The 18,871-nt window shown below is 44.6% G+C and overlaps 1 protein-coding gene across 2 annotated transcripts in view; it reads left to right on the top strand.

The window, feature by feature from the left end:
* The window catches only part of LOC146806082 (START domain-containing protein 10-like), a 321,747-nt gene that overhangs the window by 279,481 nt on the left and 23,395 nt on the right, over window positions 1-18,871 (top strand). For both annotated transcript variants that reach the window (XM_085623402.1, XM_085623403.1), the window contains one exon: window positions 7,222-7,274. In XM_085623402.1, the coding sequence (XP_085479528.1) occupies window positions 7,222-7,274 (53 nt within the window). The remainder of the gene's footprint in view (window positions 1-7,221; window positions 7,275-18,871) is intronic.

The raw sequence follows: 18,871 nt of genomic DNA, 5'->3' as shown, positions 1-18,871 counted from the left end.
CAAACTTTATTCTGAATGTCTAACCCATCTCACCTCCTTGAGTAAGCCTTGGATGCTTTTTCTTGCTACCTTGAGAGAGTCAAGTGCTGGGGAGGAGCACTTGGTTGTCCATTTCAATAGTAACGTGGCTACAGAGCACCATTGGCGAACAACTCCACATGATGCAACTGGAGCCCAGTAACCCTTTCTGTTCCGGTGCACACAAAACCAGTCGTCACTCTCAACAGTGGTTAGGAGAATGTTACTTCTATTGGTGCTGACCCACTTCCATGTCCGGGTCACAGATCTGACGAGAATTATGCTGAAGGCCTTCAGTTTGTCACAGGTTGGAGCTTGTGTAAAAACCGCCCTGTTCAATTTGTTGCAAGCAGAAGCTTGTATACACCGTTGTGCCCTTTGTTAGGTGGTTTGCTCCACAGTGAGCACACAGAATCCTAGATCAGCGGATCACACTGTGTCATGGGAGATGGAGCAGGTGCACAAGAGATCTGTTCAGCTAGGCCCTGTGATGAGTCTCTCCCAGTCACAGCATGGGTTGTGACATGATATGAATGAATGTTCAAAAACCAAATCAAGATCAAAAGTAAAACAGAGTGCTTGGAAGTTCACGGATTACCCATGGTGCTCTGGATAATTTGGTTTGACAACACTGGACTCTCACTGTATGATATTGGTGTCAAAGAAAAGGTGACCAGGGGGCCTTACTGAGTGCTGTGAGACTCCCTGGTCAGTAATATGACCTTTGTTTAAGTTTAGGCATTGGCTGATCCCTGTATTTTATCCACATGACATGGTAGCTCTGGTTCCCATGATGACTGTGTTTTCATGATTTAAGTGTTGGATTGTATCACTGTATGTGAGCTGTTCTTCCATGCAATGAGTGCTGTTTGTGAGTTATGTTGGTTGGTACTCGTTGGAAACTGTTTGCATTTTAGGGGAACTTACTTCAGTCACAGTAAGTATTATAATCAGTCACAAGAGATAGTTTTCTTACAAAAGTTATTCAAGTGCCTCACCCTGTTGTCCACTTTGGAACACGCATGATTAAATGTAGGAATTACCAAGGCACTTTTTATCTCCACCAGACTTGCCCTCTTGTAATCCATTTTTAGGTCTTGCTTGAAAGCCCAGCTATCGCCTGACCTTATTTGATCATTAGGTTGGTTATGGCAGTGCAGTAGTTGCCAGAACTTATATGATCACCAGAAAAAGAATTTAAGAAGCTGTACTGAGAGAGTGGCTCAGACTCCACCCACAAGTTTTGATTGGGCAATAGGTGTGTGCTTCCACTAAAAATGAGTGCTTTATTATGCCTTGTGGCAAGCGCCTCAATAGAGTGGGCCAGATTGTTCCTTTTTTATATTTCTTTAATGAGTTTTGATAACTGCACTGAACAGCAGTAAGTCTGCGAACATCAGGACATGCAGCTTACAGCTTTATTATGGCCTCTATGCAGCTCAATTACAATCGGGTCCATCAACCCTTCTCTTTGGCTCAGTGTAGAGGAAAGCCCCCCCTGAAGCAGACCGTGCAAAGAAACTATAAGTGTAAACGTGAAAAAGTGAATGTACATGTACCATACACATGCTCAGGAGTCATCTAGTTACCAAGTGGGGTGTGTGTGAGGACAGTACCTTTATGTAGAGTGAAACCTGCCGTCGAGCATCACGCGACATGCATCCTAGTTTAGTGGGGTTGTGTTTTTACCTTCAGATTACCTCCATCCCACCCTTTGTGTACCATCTATTGTAGTATAATGTAGACAGATTCGTTTAGCGCAAGCATAGTGAGCGGTTCATTGGGCGTTCATCGGATTTGGGTTCTAAGTTCTCAAGGTAGCGATCCCATTTGCTGGATCTCACAGTACTTGTGCCACCAGATCCATTGCTCGTGCGGGCCATTATTTCCGCTTGCCTCCATTTAATTAAATCCCGGCGCCATTCTGAGGTAAGTGGGCAGAGTGAGCGTAATTGGTTATCGTAACAAGCCATCGACCAAGGCTGATCTGTTTATTATGAAATGATACGACAACTGCAGTAACCTGACACATATGTTTTGAAAAGCATATTTTAAAGGCAGTAGTCCTTTAAGGGTGTATTATTCGGAATTTTATTACATGGAATCTCACAGATTACTGTATAAGGCAAAGGGTTCAGTGCTGGTTTGCACTGTCATCTTTCTTGATAGCGTAGGCTATTGTTTCATCCAATGTGATAATTTAATTTCAAGACTGTGTGCCTGACGGCTGCCGTGTGGGTAAGCTTATGCTCAATGCGGTAGTCCTGAATTGTTAATGATGACAATTAAATGAGAAAAGACTACAGGTTCAAGTGGTTAATTGGAAAATATTATGTCAGATATCACAGGTCTAATATGGGTATTATGAAAAGTTATGATAAAGTCAATGCAGCTGACATATTAATTTTAGAAGCATTATTCACTTGGCACAATTCGTTCCAAGATGGCCGTTGCCATGTCTGCATCAGTAGAGATTAGCTCTCCCAGAAGCATTGTAAATTGCTAAATAAATATAGTGCAGATCCTTGTCTGGTGATGCATTGTGCTTGACTGTGGACATGATGAGTGCCTATGAACTGGAGTCATATTCATGTGTGCTATGAAGCCCGTCCGTGTATAACTGGCTAAACTCGACATTGTCTGATGGGGTGGAAGACTGATTTCCCTCAATTCCTGAGATGGGATGCGTACAAGCACGTGAGAGGATCGAAGGCCTGACTGGTACCATCGGTGTGTTTGCGTGCCTGTGATGGGGGTGGATATAAAATTCAGCAAGCCAAACCCAGCAATCAGAGCTGTTGACACAATGCAAACTAAATAGCCCTGCAGGGCAGACGGCAGTGTAGCGTGTGCTCACGGTCAGGTCAAGACGCCCGGAGTTGTGAGGGCCAGAAAGTCAAGCGCTCCCATGCCTGGTGATTGAAGGATAAGGGAACTTTTAGAGTGGATTCAAAGGTAAAGCATCCATGCTAGGCCAGATCATTAGAAGATGGCAGACTGGCTGTAAGAGCTCTAGCCACTAAAGAGCCCCGGTCCAGCGGTACTAGCAAAAGTGGGAGGGCTAGCATGATTGTCGCCTATGACTGCGACAGGCAGTCAAGCACCAATAAAGGAGCATAGTAAAGGCAACATACAGTACCTGAGTAAATCTTTGACAGATATAGAATCCTGAAGCAGACAGTCCTTCTGAGAAAAGAAGCCGATGTCTTGTGAGAACATGGGTAGGGAAGCAGCCATTTTGGGGTCAGCCAGACCGAAAGAAAAAATAAGGCAGCCATTTTGAAAGCAGCGGCTCCTAGGAAATAAAATGGCCATTTTAGAGTCAGGCTGCTCCAGTGTAAGGGAATGTGGTGTCCATTTTAATATCCGACACCATCACAAGTGCCAGTTTACCTAATTGAATAAAGTTGGACACTGTAAACTGAAGGCAGCTGAACCTCCTAAATTGCCTGTCAGCTATGGAAGGCAAATAAGCAAAATAGAAGCTAAGAAATAAACAAAAAGAGTAAACATTGTTAAACAAATAAAAAGGAAACACTCTGAAATACTAACAAGAAGGATTAGACCAACAAAGTGAAAGATACCGGCAATCAGGAACAGAGGTCGTTTTGGAAAATGAAATCCCCCAAAACTAATTTCCATTAACATGCAGAGAAATGAAGTGAGAGTCAGCAGGAAGGAGAACGTGGAATGAAGGAAAAACACAAACCATTTACTAAAACGTGACACATGGTAGCGGGTGCTGCAAGTGCTAGTGCGCCTCCAGCCGTCTAGCAATGACGGCAAACAGCAACGCAACCTCTGTTTCAACCAAACTCAAAGGAACAATAAAGCTTTTGGATTGAGTTTTAATACAAATGTTATTCCAGTAGGATGAAAGAGCATACAGCTGGCCCTGAACAAGAGGAGAGAGAAGTCCAGCAACTTGAAAGGGAAGAGTCGTGGCAAAAGAAGTGTGATCTGCCACTCACAAGCTTGAACCCCGGCAGAGCCAACCCAGCTAGATCCCCAAAGAAAAGGCACAAGACATACAAGACATTCTGAAGACCAAATATAGTGCATTTCATCCACCACCTGTGACAAGTGAAGCAGGTTGGTGTGGATGGGGTCTGAGAGTGAAACAATCCCAAACTGAGGATAATATGTGAAGAGGGTGGTACAGATAAGAAACATACAGTAAGGGTCAAAGTTGCAGGAAGCATTTCACCCTGAGAGCCTCTATATCATAGCATCACAGTGGATGAAATAAGGAGCCCTGAGATTCGACTGCTTTCCTTGACCTGCCACTCACAGGTCAGGAGAGCAGCTCACACAATTTGGGGTCCAGGTGGAAGAAGTGGCTGGAGTCAATAGACACTACCTTGAAGCAGCAAGTGAATCAAAGGACAAACCAGAGCTTTAGCCGCGAGTCTGTGTGATCCAGCAGAGAATGTTGGCCAACATTTAATCAGGGTGGTCTCTGAGACCTACGGAAGACTCAAGGAAACATTGTGCGCACTTTAACCTTGAAAGGAATGTGGACCACAAATGCCACATTTTTTATTTGACACATGAGGAAATGGGTAAAGCCTTGGGGGCTTTTTATTGCAAGAATAGAAAACCTGGTATAACATTGTGCTTTGAAAACGTTCATGACTGAGGACACGATTCATCTCCGTTGAGAGTTGCGTCTCCACAAAACCACGCAAAGCAAGTTTCTAAAAAACACTCTTGGTAAAGGTAATCCTAGAGAGGGAAAGAGCTGGTGAGCTGGCCAATGACAAAGCAGCACAGCTCGATACTAGGAAAGAACAAGAAAGAAGAAACATCTCATTAACCTTTGAGGAAGACATGAGACTGAAGAAGGAAGAAGGGGAATGAAGACAAAGAAAGGTCTCAAGAAAACACAGATAGGCCAATGATGAGAGTCCACAGCCGAAGACAAGATATATAATGTAATTTGTCTAATACATGTACCAAAAGAAGAGATAATAAGACCGACTCATGCTTGCTTGGCAATCAGACCAATCAAGGCACAGAAATAACCAAGAACCTTGTGTCGCACAGGATGTGAAACTTTAAAGGCACTTCTGAGGAGGTGTCCAGCGGCGGTATTCTCCACAAAAATGGCTTGAGCAATAGCAAACCTAGGAGAGAAGAGAAAACAAGCTGCAGGAAATCTGTCTGTACTATCAAACCCTAGAAATCAGAACGCGAATGGGCCAGAGAAAGACAACACCAAAGGGAGAGTCAGCAGTCAATCTCAAAAGATAGAAACTGAGACAAGACCCACAATACTAAGAGACCATGCAAGAAACTCACATTGCCACACTGCTGTCAACATCTTGTCTAACCAGGATGAGGAAGAACATGTCAGATCCGAGCGAGATTTCGTAGGTTTAAGCAGTGGTGTAAAAGGAAAAATATCTGTGAACAACTGTTGGGTGACAGACGGGGAATCACCTAGAGGCTCTAGGAGCAGAGTCCTGCAAATCCCTGGAATCGCCAAAGAGTCAAGAGAACCTTGTTCTAGAAGAACACTTGAAGCATCGGACTCAGAGAGCATATCCTCACATTCTATCAGATCAGCAGTATGAATATCTACAAAATGGTCAAGAATTCATCCCTGCAGACAACCTCCAAAATACACATCGGAGCCGGAGGACTTGTCTTCCTCCATTCGGAGTGCTATGCACCATGCTCTGATGATTCCATGCAACCATCAGTGCATCACAACCACTGCCCACGCAAGATTATAAACCACAAACGTTACACCAGCCACAGCAACAGGAGCATCTCAGTTGACTCAACAAACGTGTTGGCAAGATCAGATTCATGCAAGGACATCAAGAGGTTTTTCTTCTCAAGTGGGGGTGGAAGGGGAAATAATTGTTGTCTTTCTTTAAGAAGGGATGAGATGTCCTGTCTGAGAAGTGTCCCTGTTTTCTAAGAAGGGGAGTGGGAGAGATTGTCATGAGGACACTAGGACCATTGGGGTGCCCGCTGGATTATGGACATCACGGCCTGTGTGGTGTTGAGGAAAGGCAGTAATTCAGGGAAACAAAGGCTATTTTATGCACAGGACAGAGCAAGGACTGCACGGGTGGATGTAAGCTCCCTAAGAAGTACAAGAAACGGTGTACCAGCGAGTGAGTTTAAGAAAGTGTAGTACGGTAACTCGTCTGAAGTAATTGATTTCCCTTGATTGTAGACACATCAGTCACCAGCTGCTATGTCATTTTTTACTTATTTGATATTCCAAATATGTAGCCACCATATTTAGGCAGCTACATTTTTTCATTTTTTTTCATTTCTATTTTAATTTATCTTGCATATGTTTGTTGGGATTTTGTGCGTGTTTTATTGTGGGCGGTGAGTGGGGGATGCAAGAATGAGTCAGTCTTTTGAATGATGGATGCATGAGTGCAAGGATGAGTGACAGAGTACATATATGACGAGTTATTCAGTGCCTAAACTCACCGGTGACTGAAGGGGCACTTTAGTTAAAAGCCACACCTATTGTCATGGCCAATGGTGGTTTAAAAAATAACTCCCCAAAAATGATTGGACATACAATTGAAAATAGTCAGGCATATAAAATATTTAAAAGCACTAGACACACAAGGAATCAGACATTTTACAGACACTTGCTTGTGTCCTTTTCAGACACACATGGCTCACCAAGGACTAGTACGGGTGACCAGCGAGATTGAGACTGTCAGGAGGGCGAAGGAAGATGGTCCAACTTTACAGTCCCATCTCCCTTTGCCCTCCATGCAAAGCATTGGGATAGAAAATATCAATTTCAGAGCCTGGGAGTGGAGGCAAAATGCAGAGGTCAGACTTAAAGAAGAAGTTCCTTGAAGCGAGAAAAGAGGAAGTGAAGTGTGAAGCTATGAAGCGAAGATCAAGGATTTGCAGTGAAACATGTTGGTCAACCACCACGAAACCCAAACCAGGGAATGTATTAAATGCTACTTTGTTCTGGTCTCCGAGTGAGATGAGGCTCCAAGTGAGTGACTGGAGATGGACACAAGATTTCCAATGTACACAAACGCTGCTTTCGCAAAAATACCAGGACATACCATGAATGGAGATGGTTGTATTAACGAATTTCCAAGTTATTGGAGTGATCCAGTGTGTCTGATTCGTCTTCTTAGAAGAAATGCATTGACCGTTGATTGACTCTGCATCTAATGCTTTGGTTTCCTCCATTCCTTTTAGGGTCCTTGCCAAAGTGGGTGGTGAACAAATCGTCACAGTTTTTGGCACCAAAGGTGAGTGACTCTTGGCTTTCCTGGTCTTCTATTAAACCTGGCAAATTGATTGGAGGCAGGTTCTTGTATTGCCAGACCCTCAAGCAGTGGGATCAATGTTGCAATGCAGACTGTGGGGCCAGGAGCGAAAAGTCAATGTTTTAGGGTCGCTGTAATCTGATCTTTAGGGTCACGCCGCATATATTCCACAGGAAGACACAACTTTGAGATTCCAGCCTACAATTTACTGCCTGCATACCATAAGACTCTCCTGCGGATTCACCTATTATGCATTAGATATTTGACTCCCTTCCGTTTGTCCAAAAGATGTCTTATCGGTGTGAAAGCATCATGAGTCGCACCTTGAAAAGCCCTAAGAATTACCAGGTTCAAGATTCCAAACCAGATGTCTAGGTGCAAGCTAGGTTACAAATAGAAAGCATGCACAACCATTTACGGTATATTTTACAATAATTCTCGTTAACTCTAGTGTTCAGTTTAAAAAGTCTGATTGTATCACGAAAATATACGATCTGCTCTGTGTTTATTCATCAAATTTGAAGTTTTAGTGGAAGGGAATGTGGAGTTTTATTTAAAAAACTCAAGACAATCAATTAAAAATCTTGTGTTGTTGTAACCATGCAGTATTTATTGTTTCCACGCTGCTCTGCCTCTCAAGCCTTTTAAAATACGATGTAAATTCTTTCCCTGTGACTGACAGTGAGTTTCCATGCAAATCATATTGACGCGACTTGACTAACCTCCGCCTTCACTGAATGGACGATAAGATACCCCAGAAAACATCTTTTCTTTTTAAAATTCACAAAGTATTATTAATAAAATGTGATGATCGACAGAGCTGGAAGTAAATCTGCACTCCCCACAATGTATTAAATATCCGAGAAATTATGCCTGGACTTTATAATTCTTTTTAGCATGCCAAGGACCAGTGTATAAAGACTGGTGTATGATTAGTTGTGACTTACTCTTGTTGTATTCCTGGCTTAAGTATGAGTTTTAGAACTAAGCCAGGAGTATTGCTGACCTCTTCTTGGCTTACTGCTGGAATTCAGGAGTACTGCAAGAGTAAGTCGCATAAAACATTTGTGTATATCCTGCCCCTAGTCTTCTGAATGGCCAACGTGTCACTGTGGTGGGCAACCACTGAACGAAGGTAGTGCAGAATCACGAATAGATCCAGGCGGGTTTGGAAGGTCTGTTCTCTTGGTGATGTTCTTGGCCAGCTGCAGGTATGTTATGTTATGCAGTTTGCGGAGCGCACTATCGCCTTGGAGGGTATTCTGGTGCAGAGGTAGTCCTGAAAACATACTAGTGAGTGCAAACAACTACCACTCAACTTCTAAGACACTTGAAGCTGCTCAAGAATAGCTTCACTCCAAACAGAACGGCCGAATATCCAGCTGCCCGCTGTCCCATAGCCCAAATCTCCTCTTGTTGCCTGGCAGTGGCTTAGTGGCCTCTTAATGCCCAGTGACGATGGACGCAGGTTCAACTTGATTTTGTATCTTTCATATGTTATGGCTCCCAGTGGGGTTTTTACCACATGCAGTAATAACTGAACCACCTGCAATTTTCACCTGAGAGATTTTGCCAGGAAATCCACCCGAAGTCCATTGCAAGGTAAACTCTGGAATCCAGTTACATTCATGAAGTGGCCGATGCGGACAGTCCAGGTACACCGATAGTGTAATGTCCTCATGTTTATTCAAATCGGTTGGCGCGCCAGATAACAACTGCTACAGCAGTGATAAACATAGGAGGGCGTTTGATGTAAAATGCACTGTTGTCCGCGTGCTTGGACGTTGCCAAAAAGCACCAACATGTATGCAAAACGCCTTCATGGTATCACAACAGCAAGGTTTTCATGGCATCAGCATGCACAGACCAGCTTTACTTTCTACAGCACAGCACAGTTGCTTGGGGTAGAGCTCAGTGCCAATGGGACCTTTGTGCCAGAACATTGTCCTTTGTGCAAGTGTCTCTTAACCTTGTATGTAAGCTGGCATAGAGTGGCCCTACAAGGCACAATCCCATCTATGTATAATAATGGAGCGCTGTGCAATAAGGAAGAACTATAAGCGAAGGGTGAGGGGTATTAGCAGGAGGATACATTGGGGTAGGGATAGGATGGGCAGAGAGCGGCCGCACAGGTGGACCCATTGAGAGGGCGGGGGATAGGGAGAAACCAATGATGGAGGGGCGGGGGAACACTGTGGACCCCTTAAAACTCTGTTAATCTTTTCTGTTATACCAGCTGGTTTCCACTGATGTTTTATTCTTACCTGTTTTATAGAGTCCATCCAATAGACTGAGCCACCGAAGCCCTGGGCTCTCTGCAGTTTGCCCACATCCTAGACAGCTGCTTTAAAGATGACCAGGACAGGATTCATGAAAAGCACCTTATCTTAGTTTCTAAAATACTCCATATTCCTTAAATTCTCTCTGAGTTCATGGCTCCTTTCAGAACACTGTGATTCACTCCAGCATACATACCACGGGTATGTTATCGATATTTGTGAGGCACTGTCTTTCCCCTGGAAATACCTAAAGCATGTTCTTGTTGGCCTAGTTAGTAGCTACTCTTTTGGTATTATTTTCATTGCGCATCGTACCCGTGGTGAGGTTTGCGATGCACTCCAATTTACATCAGGTTCATGGCGACCCTCTGAAGTGCATGGTTGATAGGGCGATGGTGGTAGCTCCACCTGTGTGGTGCGTGTTGGGTGAGATGCAGGGTTTTAAGATGTGGTGTAGCATGGTGTCATACACATCGCTGTATGTAAGAGCATGCATAGCGGAAGGATGCAGGAGTGCTGTAATCAGTGAATAGTGTAGCGGGAGATGTTTGAGGGATAACAACACCTCTTGTGTACATGGACCAGTGCTTCTTTGAATAGGTTGCAGGAAGCAGCAGATCTTTCTGGTCCTTCTGAACTCTAGGTGGTTGCTAGTTATCCCAGCTTACTTTGGGAACATGCTCCAGAGCATGCAAGTCTGTATAGAGAAGGCGCGACCACCCAGTCAAGATTTTATTTTGTACGGGGTAATGATCATCACTGGCGCCATTCTGGATCTGAGAGTCTTCTGGCAGAAGAGCCTGAGGTTTGAGGAGCAAGACTGGTCCGGTTTCTGGATCACCTGAGGATCCAGAGGTGTTTTAAGACATGGGCAAAGTGGGCAAGTGGCCAGCCCCCCGTCTTCCAAGGAGCCCACTGATGCATGTTCCAGGCAGTGCTCTGGCTTTCATTGTTGCACCAAGAATGCCAGCTGTGCTGTAGGATTTATTTGTGATTTACACATATCCAGCAATTAAAGCTACAACATCAAGCACTAAGTGCATATGTTTTATTTTAAAATTAAGTACTGGTCCACCCAACATCCATCAAGTTGCGCTTATTGTGTCTTTTCTACAATCGGAGTAACAGGCAGGGTGGATGGAGGTATGGGGTGGTAAAGGAATTTTGAGGGGTTTGAGGGCAAAAACTTCAAGATTAGAGTTCAGAGGCGAATCCAGCTGTGAGAGATATGTCACCCATGAGGTGTACCTTTTGATGATCAATGATAATATCAGAGGTGGGTGCAGAAAGCATCTCAAAGGCCGGTAAAGGTATTTCTGCAGGGAAGAGGGTGCTTTGTTAGAGCAGAAAGTTTGTGAAGAACATTGGATCATGTGAGCAGCACATAAGACAGTAAGGACTGACTCTCCGGTGTTGAGGTGTCTTTGATGCTGGTGGCTGCCAAAGTGTTTTTTATGTACCACTGCTGTTCTTCCACCCATTTTCTTACTTGCGATGTATAGAGTCGGATATTCTTTGATGGCCTCTTTAATAATACATGATAACCCTTATATCCCCGATGGTGATGCCCAAGTGACATAGCTCCATGATGCCTTCAGGCAACATCACTTTCAACTAAGTCAAGCACAGATCATCAACAGATGTGTGAACACTTCTGAATTTCTTAAGGGTGATCTAGGGAGCTGTACAAATCCACAACAGTGATCACAAGAACTGACTCTAGGTCGGCCGAAAGATAATTCAGTAATACTTGTTACACAATGTTCTTTTCTGCCTAAAATTGCTGCTTCTGGTCTGCCGCTCTGCAAATGATGAAGTAGTCCGCAAACAAGGATGTAGCTATGAGTTGTGCAGCCGTACAGTGTCACTGGGATCCAAGGATGTGAGAGGGCCTCTGACCCTCACTTCTGTTTTTATCACCCACTGAACATAGAGGGGGGGGGGCGGGGGGGCATTTGAAATGTTTGCATTAGGGCCTGTGACTCCCTTATCATTCCATTACCCGGAATCTACTTGTATATTTATTGTTATTCCTCAACTGTCCAATTGACTTGTATATATACATCATGAAAAGGTGCACTTAGAAAGTCCTTTATGAGTATGTTATGTACATGTGACATGACGCCTAGGGCAGTGCCTCACATGTTCGCGGAAGGTCTGTGCATTCATTGGAGAAGGAGTCCAGTACAGCAGTCTGCAGACACCGGACCAGTCCAGGGTTTAAAGTCCACATTGGTAGACCTTGAACATCAAACAAAGCTTCCCCAGTTTGAAGACGCACTCGCAGAGCAGATGAATTTAAAGGAAACTGACATTTTCATTCAGATGCATTTATTTGCCTTGCGCGTTTCAAAGCACTCCGCTTCTTGATCACAGGCATGATGATGCTGCACGGATATGGTGAAAAGGAACTCCCCTCTGCATGTCCATTTAATTAGTCCTCAGTGGGCCTCACAGGTGAAATCAACTAAGTGTTGCATGCTGGGATCAGTAGTGCACTTTCAAAATTCCTTTACCTTTAGTAAAGGAATTTTGAAAGTGCACTACTGATCCCAGCATGCAACACTTAGTTGAACTCACCTGTGAGGCCCACTGAGGGTTAATTAAATTGACATGCGCAGGGGGAGTGCCTTTTCACCATTTCCGTGCAGTATCATGGAGCCTGTGAACAAGGAGCTGTGCTCTGAAACGCATAAGGCAATACAATGCATGTGAATGAAAATGCCATTTTCCTTTTATTAAAGGAATCATGGAATTCATCTGTTTTTCGAGTGAGTCTTCAACTGGTGATGTTTTGTTGAAAGATTTATGACCAGCAATCTATCCTGGAAGACTGAACCACCCCTCAAGGTCAAAATTAGGGCAGGGGCAGCTCTTCCACGTGGGCGGAGGAGCGTCGCCCCACTGCTTTCTCGCAGTGCGAGAAGCAGAAACATAAAATGGTATTACGAATACCATTTTATGCTTCTGCTTCTCGCACTGTGATAACACAAAAGTGCCTGGTTGTGGGCGGTCCTGCTCGAGGGCAGGGGGGCAGTGGCTTGCCCACTGTTGTGAGCCCTGACTGTTTTGTCGGCCCTCTGGGTCCGACCAAAGCAGTCATGCGCACTCTCCCTTTTTCTCTATGTAGGCTGCATGCAGCCTACATAGAGAAAATGGCCTCCCCATAGGCTCCAGGCAGGGCACCATCCTCACCAATCACAACGCTGCCTTCGCAGCCCTTTGATTGGCTTAGGGGAGGGAGGCTTCCTGCTTCCTGTAAGGCACACGCAGAGGGAGGAAACCCCACGCGACGCAAGACCGGAGGCAATGGTACGTTTACTTTTTTTTAATTAACCCCTCCTCCTCGTGCGTTACACCCCACCTCCCTGTGCGTTACACCCGCCCACACCCCGTGAGTCATGCCGGCCGCTTTGCATAGCCAATAGGTCTCGCCTTTGGGACCTTTATAAGTGTTTAGCCATGCAACAGTTGCATAACTAAATACTTATAAGGTCCCAAAAGCGAGACCTATTGGCTATGCAAAGCGGCTGTGTGGCCGCGAAAGTGAAAGTGATCGCGATCAAACATCAAAGTGGCCGTGCGGCTGCGAAAGTGAAAGTAATCAGGGTCAAGCGCAGCGCGTGCCCGCGCCCATGCACTGTACCTCTAGGCTGGCCTGGTAGCACTTTTTGGAGCCCACTCAATAAGTCTCGCCAGACCAGCGCATGCGCTGGGTCAGACGAGACCTAATAAATATTCAGACATGTAAAGCAAACATTTTAAATGTGTTGGGAGCACGTAGAGAGGAGCTATACGACTGGAGGACACCAGACCAGCGTCAGGGTTACACAAACCATGCTTAAATCACTGCTTTAGGGGAAAGTCTGCCCTGCAAAACTGAGTCCCGCATATTCACCATTCAGACAGCCCAAATCTCCGCTAGACGTACCAATGGCAGAACTGTACTTTACACATACAATCAACATAGCAACACAGCCTTTTCATTCTTGTGTACAGGCGGTGTCCATGTCACTTCTCTACAGTAAGACGATATGACCAGGGCGCTAAATGTTAGTCTCAGAAACACGTGTTTTCAAAGTCGCGGTGACAGGAACGATTGTTAGGTCTCGCCTGAGCCAGCGCTTTAGCGCTGCTCTCGCGAGAGCTTTTGTAAAAGGGGGATTTGGAAGTGCAAACCAGTGCTTTCAGGCTGCCAACTACAGTGCATGTGCGCAGGGCGTGCGCACCATTTGGCAGCCTGCGTGATCATTTCGCGGCCGCTTTGATGTTCTCAGTGAGCCGCGCGGCCACTGAGAACATCAAAGCGGCCGCGAAATGATTACTTTCACTTTAGCGGCCGCACGGCCGCTTTGATGTTTGATCGCGATCTTTTCTTACTGAGCTACTCTCACTGTAGGCACAACGTGCTTTAACAGAGCATTGCGCTTTAATTTTAAATATGCTCCGTTCTCCCCTTCTCTCCTCCGCTGCACGAATGCCTGAAAGGCGAGCGCTGTCTTAATTGAAAACAATCTGCTCTCATAATTTACATACTTAAATGGCAGTCTTGTTTCTTTTCATTAGTGCTCTGCCAAAGTGAGCCTTCCTTTTCACCCAGCGAGCGAAGAAGAAGTCAGCGTGTCAAATATTGTTAGAGAATAATATTTCTGTGCTTTCTGGTGTTGCATGCTGTCGCCCAACCCCCTCCTGATTCGCAGCTTGACCCGTCACCCACGCCCCTCCCTCATCGCTGCTTACTTTGCACACGAGTGAGATGCACTAACAATCGAGCATAAACTTGAAACTTTGGACATGGACAGAGCGCCTTGCTTGGCTTTCTGGGAGTGCCGGCTGCCCTCGTGTCTTCTGAGATGCCAAGGGAAGTGCCATGGGTGGACCAAGCATTTGCAATGCAATAGGTCTCGCATTTATGCAGTTTGAGCTATTGGCATTGTACATGACAATGCCCTTTATTTATGTTTAGGTTTTCAAAACATAAATAAAAGGCATTGTCATATACAATGCCAATAGCTTAAACCCGCGTAAATGCGAGACCTATTGCATTGCAAATGCTTGTTAAGAAATTGCGCGCAGAACCGTTCTACGTTTGAAAGGGGCCCTTTAATTGGCACAGGTTTTACCCGATTTATTTTCCTCCCCTGAATCTGAGATAAGGAGGGGGGGGGGGGCTTTTGTTCTGTTTCCTGTTACAGAGGTTGTGGATAGGCTGCCCGGAAAAAAGGCCCCGTGGTGCCGTTCGCATGTCTGTAATCTCTCCGTATCTTCCTTGAAGCGGGTCTGCTCTGACCTCGCTGAAGGCCCATCAGTCCAGTATCAATCACTTTAATTAGATCCGTTATCCGCGCGCCTCTCCCTCGTCCCTCCACACTGGTGTTTATCCTAATGACACCCACCCTTTCCTGCTCCATTCTGTCATTTCTGTCTCGCTGTCCAATGGTTGTTGAAAAGTAAAACCTGCCTCTCCGCCAGTGACAGCTAATCGCGGTTGTAATTAATAGTTCCTATTTCAGAACTCCAAACATATCATAATATTGTTGTATAATTTATACTACAGACTGAGCGGAACCGGGATTCTCCTTTGCAACGCTGCTGTATTGGAATGCCAGCATTTCCTGGATTGACCGCTCATTCCTAACCGGTCCATTCAGGCCACTGAGGCCAACCTATTGCTAGGCCCCCCACGCCCAACATGCACATCAGACTGCTGTTGGGGCAGTCTGGATGGCAGTTATTTCAACAAAGTCCGGACACAGATGTGAAGCATTCTTTGACGGTTATATTGGCAAACATTAAAAAAATTCCATCTCATTACATTCCACACCCAATTACAGATCCGTATTTGGCCGTCCTTGCTTGCACTGGCAGTCAGTCCTTTTGTAGTGTCCGGGTGTTAATTGGGAAGAGGAGTTTCTACTTGTTACAGAAATACACTTTGACATTGTGAAGAGCATGCAAGAACCCCGCCCCGAACCCCACTTTCAAGCATCAAGCTCACTCGCTTTGCCGCTAGCAATATACGCTGACCACTTTAAAAATCCACCAGCCGCCACTGGTTAGGGGGCCACGAGGACATGGAAATACTCAGAGTCTTCCTTAGTGGAAAAGCAGAAAAGAAAAAATAAACTGAACATTTTCATCTTGGAGGCCCACTGGAGGGCAATTAAATTAAATGAACGTTTTGCTACAGCACAGAAACCTCCTAAAGGTAAAGGAATTGTAACTCTTCTGATCCCAGCATGCAACACCTAGAAGAACTCACCTGTAAGGCCCACTGAGGGCTAATTAAAGTGACATGCAGAGGGGGAGTGCCTTTCCGCCATTTCTGTGCCGTATCGTGGAGCCTGTAAACAAGGAGCTGTGCTCTGAAACGCGTAACGCAATGAAATGCATCTGAATGAAAATGCCAGTTTCCTTTTATTAAAAGAATCATTGGAATTCATCTGTTTTTCGAGTGTGTCTTCAACTGGGGATGTTTTGTTGAAAGATATATGTATATATATATATATATATCTGGTAACTGCATACAGGAATTGGATTTGATTATTTTACATTAAAGAGATTGGTGAATTTTCTATCTCACGCCTATGATGAGTCCATTGCAGGCCAAGATCATTTTGGGTGAATTGTAAAACACTGTTAACAGCGATTCATAACCGAACAGTGATTAACATTGTGTTAATACACAATTGAGTGTTGGCTTTGTTAGCACCTCAACCGCAATATTGGGAATCCTGTGATCTATCGGTAATATTCCTAATCACAATAATTCCTATAGAATGAAACGCTGTTTATAGACGGATGCTGCCTCAGTAGCATCTTTTCTAAATCCATATCATAAGATTGAAATCTCTAGCAGATATCCCAGTATTTGTGACCTATAACAGGGCTGCCAGTTACCATAAAAACAGCATCTGCCTCCTCTTCCATGGAGGTTTGCTCTCCGCACTGTCTTCCAAGATGTGGCAGGATGCCGCTCGCTCGCGAGGACAGAACAGGTTTTGAGCCAGATGCCGTCTGATGTCGGGGAATTAGGATAAAGTGGTGTTGTACAGCTGTTCTCACTCTAAACTGCCTCCATATCTCCAAAGAGGCAGCACAGCATCTGAAGCCTTTAATATACCTTTAAATAAGTAAAGAGCCTCACTGCCGCTGACCTGCTTTCCAGCCTGCTCCGCACAGACATCCTTCTAAGAGAGTGTATCCGCGAGCCTCTCTTTGTTCAATCGCTGCCTGCTCTCTTCACAGAAAGGTGTCCTGCTTTGTAATTCTGGAGTGTCACTGATGTTACTGTCTTTTTAAGCAGATTGGCCTTCTAACGAGGGGATCTCTGGCGGATACCAGCACCCCTTGGCTATTGGAAATTGCAAATGCATTTTAAATGAATCTGTAAAGGTTAGATAAAGTGATATTATTTGTACTGTGGGGCACCCTGGTACACAAAATTGACATTTGCGTTTATGGATTAGTAGGTAGGAAGTGATTGGGCTGCATATTGCTCTCTATGTTTCTTAGAATGAAGCATTGGTTTTACATGGCTATCAGAGGTACTTTGTTTAATGTTTGGAGCCATGATTGTATTTCTTGTTTCCTAACATGGTGAATGTGATTGGCTGCTTAGTTCTGTCTATGAATTGTGTATAGAAACATAAGGGAATAGCTGATTGGTCAGAATTCTGGGACAGAGTTTTATTGGTGCATAAGGCCTGTACATGAACTGTCTAAGAAACAGGGAGGCGCTGCTGATTGGTCAGAATGCTGCGGCAGAGTGAATGTAGGATGAATGCTTAGGATATTCTGGCCATTCTGATTTTAGTTTTGCACTGCAAGTGGAAAGCTGTAGATGAGAGAAAGCGGAAATCTCAGTCAGGGTAATCTGGATGATGTAGCAGCTCTGTGCCCAGAAACACATTCTCCAGCTTAGGGGTCCTATTTTGGGCTCTATCATGGTGTTTGAGTCTACACTAGAGGGGTCCAGTCATCATGCCTTAAGTCATGGTTGCTGCCAGTGATTGTCTCCTGAAGTAGACCAGGAGATTCAACAGCTAAAATGTAGGTTTTGTTTGAGCGTGTGGGGAAAGTCATATATGTTAAAGAGCCTAAGGTACCAGGTGAATAGTGAGAAGAAATATTTCTGACTGTCAGCTCTGAAAATGTTCCTGTATGCACACCTGCATAAGTAAAGGATATTTGATGTGCAGGAACGGGTGAAAAATTCTCAATAATTACACGGGACAGTTTTCTTTCCACAGAATATGTGGGCGATGTAGTAGAACAAATTGCTGTGTTCTTCGCGAATATGTGCAGATATCCGGTATGCTGATTTTAAATTAAGATTAATGAAAAATTTGGCCCTACTGAGAAGAAAAATTATGTCAGTAGCTTTGGGAATTAGGAAATTGTCCGACACAATGTTCTGGTACAAGTTCCTCATATCTACACAAAAGTTTGAAAGACCACTAGCTTTCTTAGTGATGATAACTAGAGAAAGCCACTTGGATTCCTCCATTTCTTCTTTGAGCCCCTTCTTGACCATCAATTCTATCATCACTTTAACCTTTTCCCTTATCACCACATGTACTCACCTTAGCATAGCACCACTCTTCCTTACGCACAATGCTTTGCACGTACCACTTCAGCATCCTAATCTTTTTCTCAGACACCTTATCACTTACTAGGGATTTCCACCAACCCGCCATCTTCAACCACTAGGATTTGTTTTGATACTGTTGTGTCTTGTGTTTGTATATCTGAGGCCTCTAGTGGTCCTCGATGGACTCCTTACACGTATTACATAATCTGTTCGGTGTGACTGGGTAAAACGACCGTGCAAGCACCAATTCATGTCCTGCAGGGTATGTTGTCGAGTGCATACTTGTTAAGTTGCGATACTGCTGCTGACATAGGACCGATCTCTATACAACAACTTGAAACTTAGGACAAAGAAGGTGCAGCTTCATGTTAATGAAGACATTCACCATGTTGCCCAGCGACACCGTTGAATTGCTTTTTATTTACAGGAAGCCGTTGAGAAAGAACTAGGGACACTGTTAAAGCATGACACCATTGAGTGGTCTACTGGTCCAATGCATTGGGTTTCACCCATTGTGGTGGTGCAAATAAGGACAAGGGAGGTTCAGTGCATATTTGTGTTAATAAGCAACAGGCCAACAAAGCAATCAAAAGGGAAAGTCATTCAGGTCGACACATTACGGTCATGATCATGCAGCTGAATGGTACAAAAGTTTTCTCCCGCCTTGATTTGAACAAAGGTTACCATCAACTTGAACTGGAAGAAAA

Source organism: Triturus cristatus, chromosome 8, assembly GCF_964204655.1.
Source record: "Triturus cristatus chromosome 8, aTriCri1.1, whole genome shotgun sequence".
NCBI classification, from domain to species: domain Eukaryota; kingdom Metazoa; phylum Chordata; class Amphibia; order Caudata; family Salamandridae; genus Triturus; species Triturus cristatus.
Note: the sequence above shows the minus strand (reverse complement) of the source record. Positions and strands in the feature narration are given on the sequence as shown.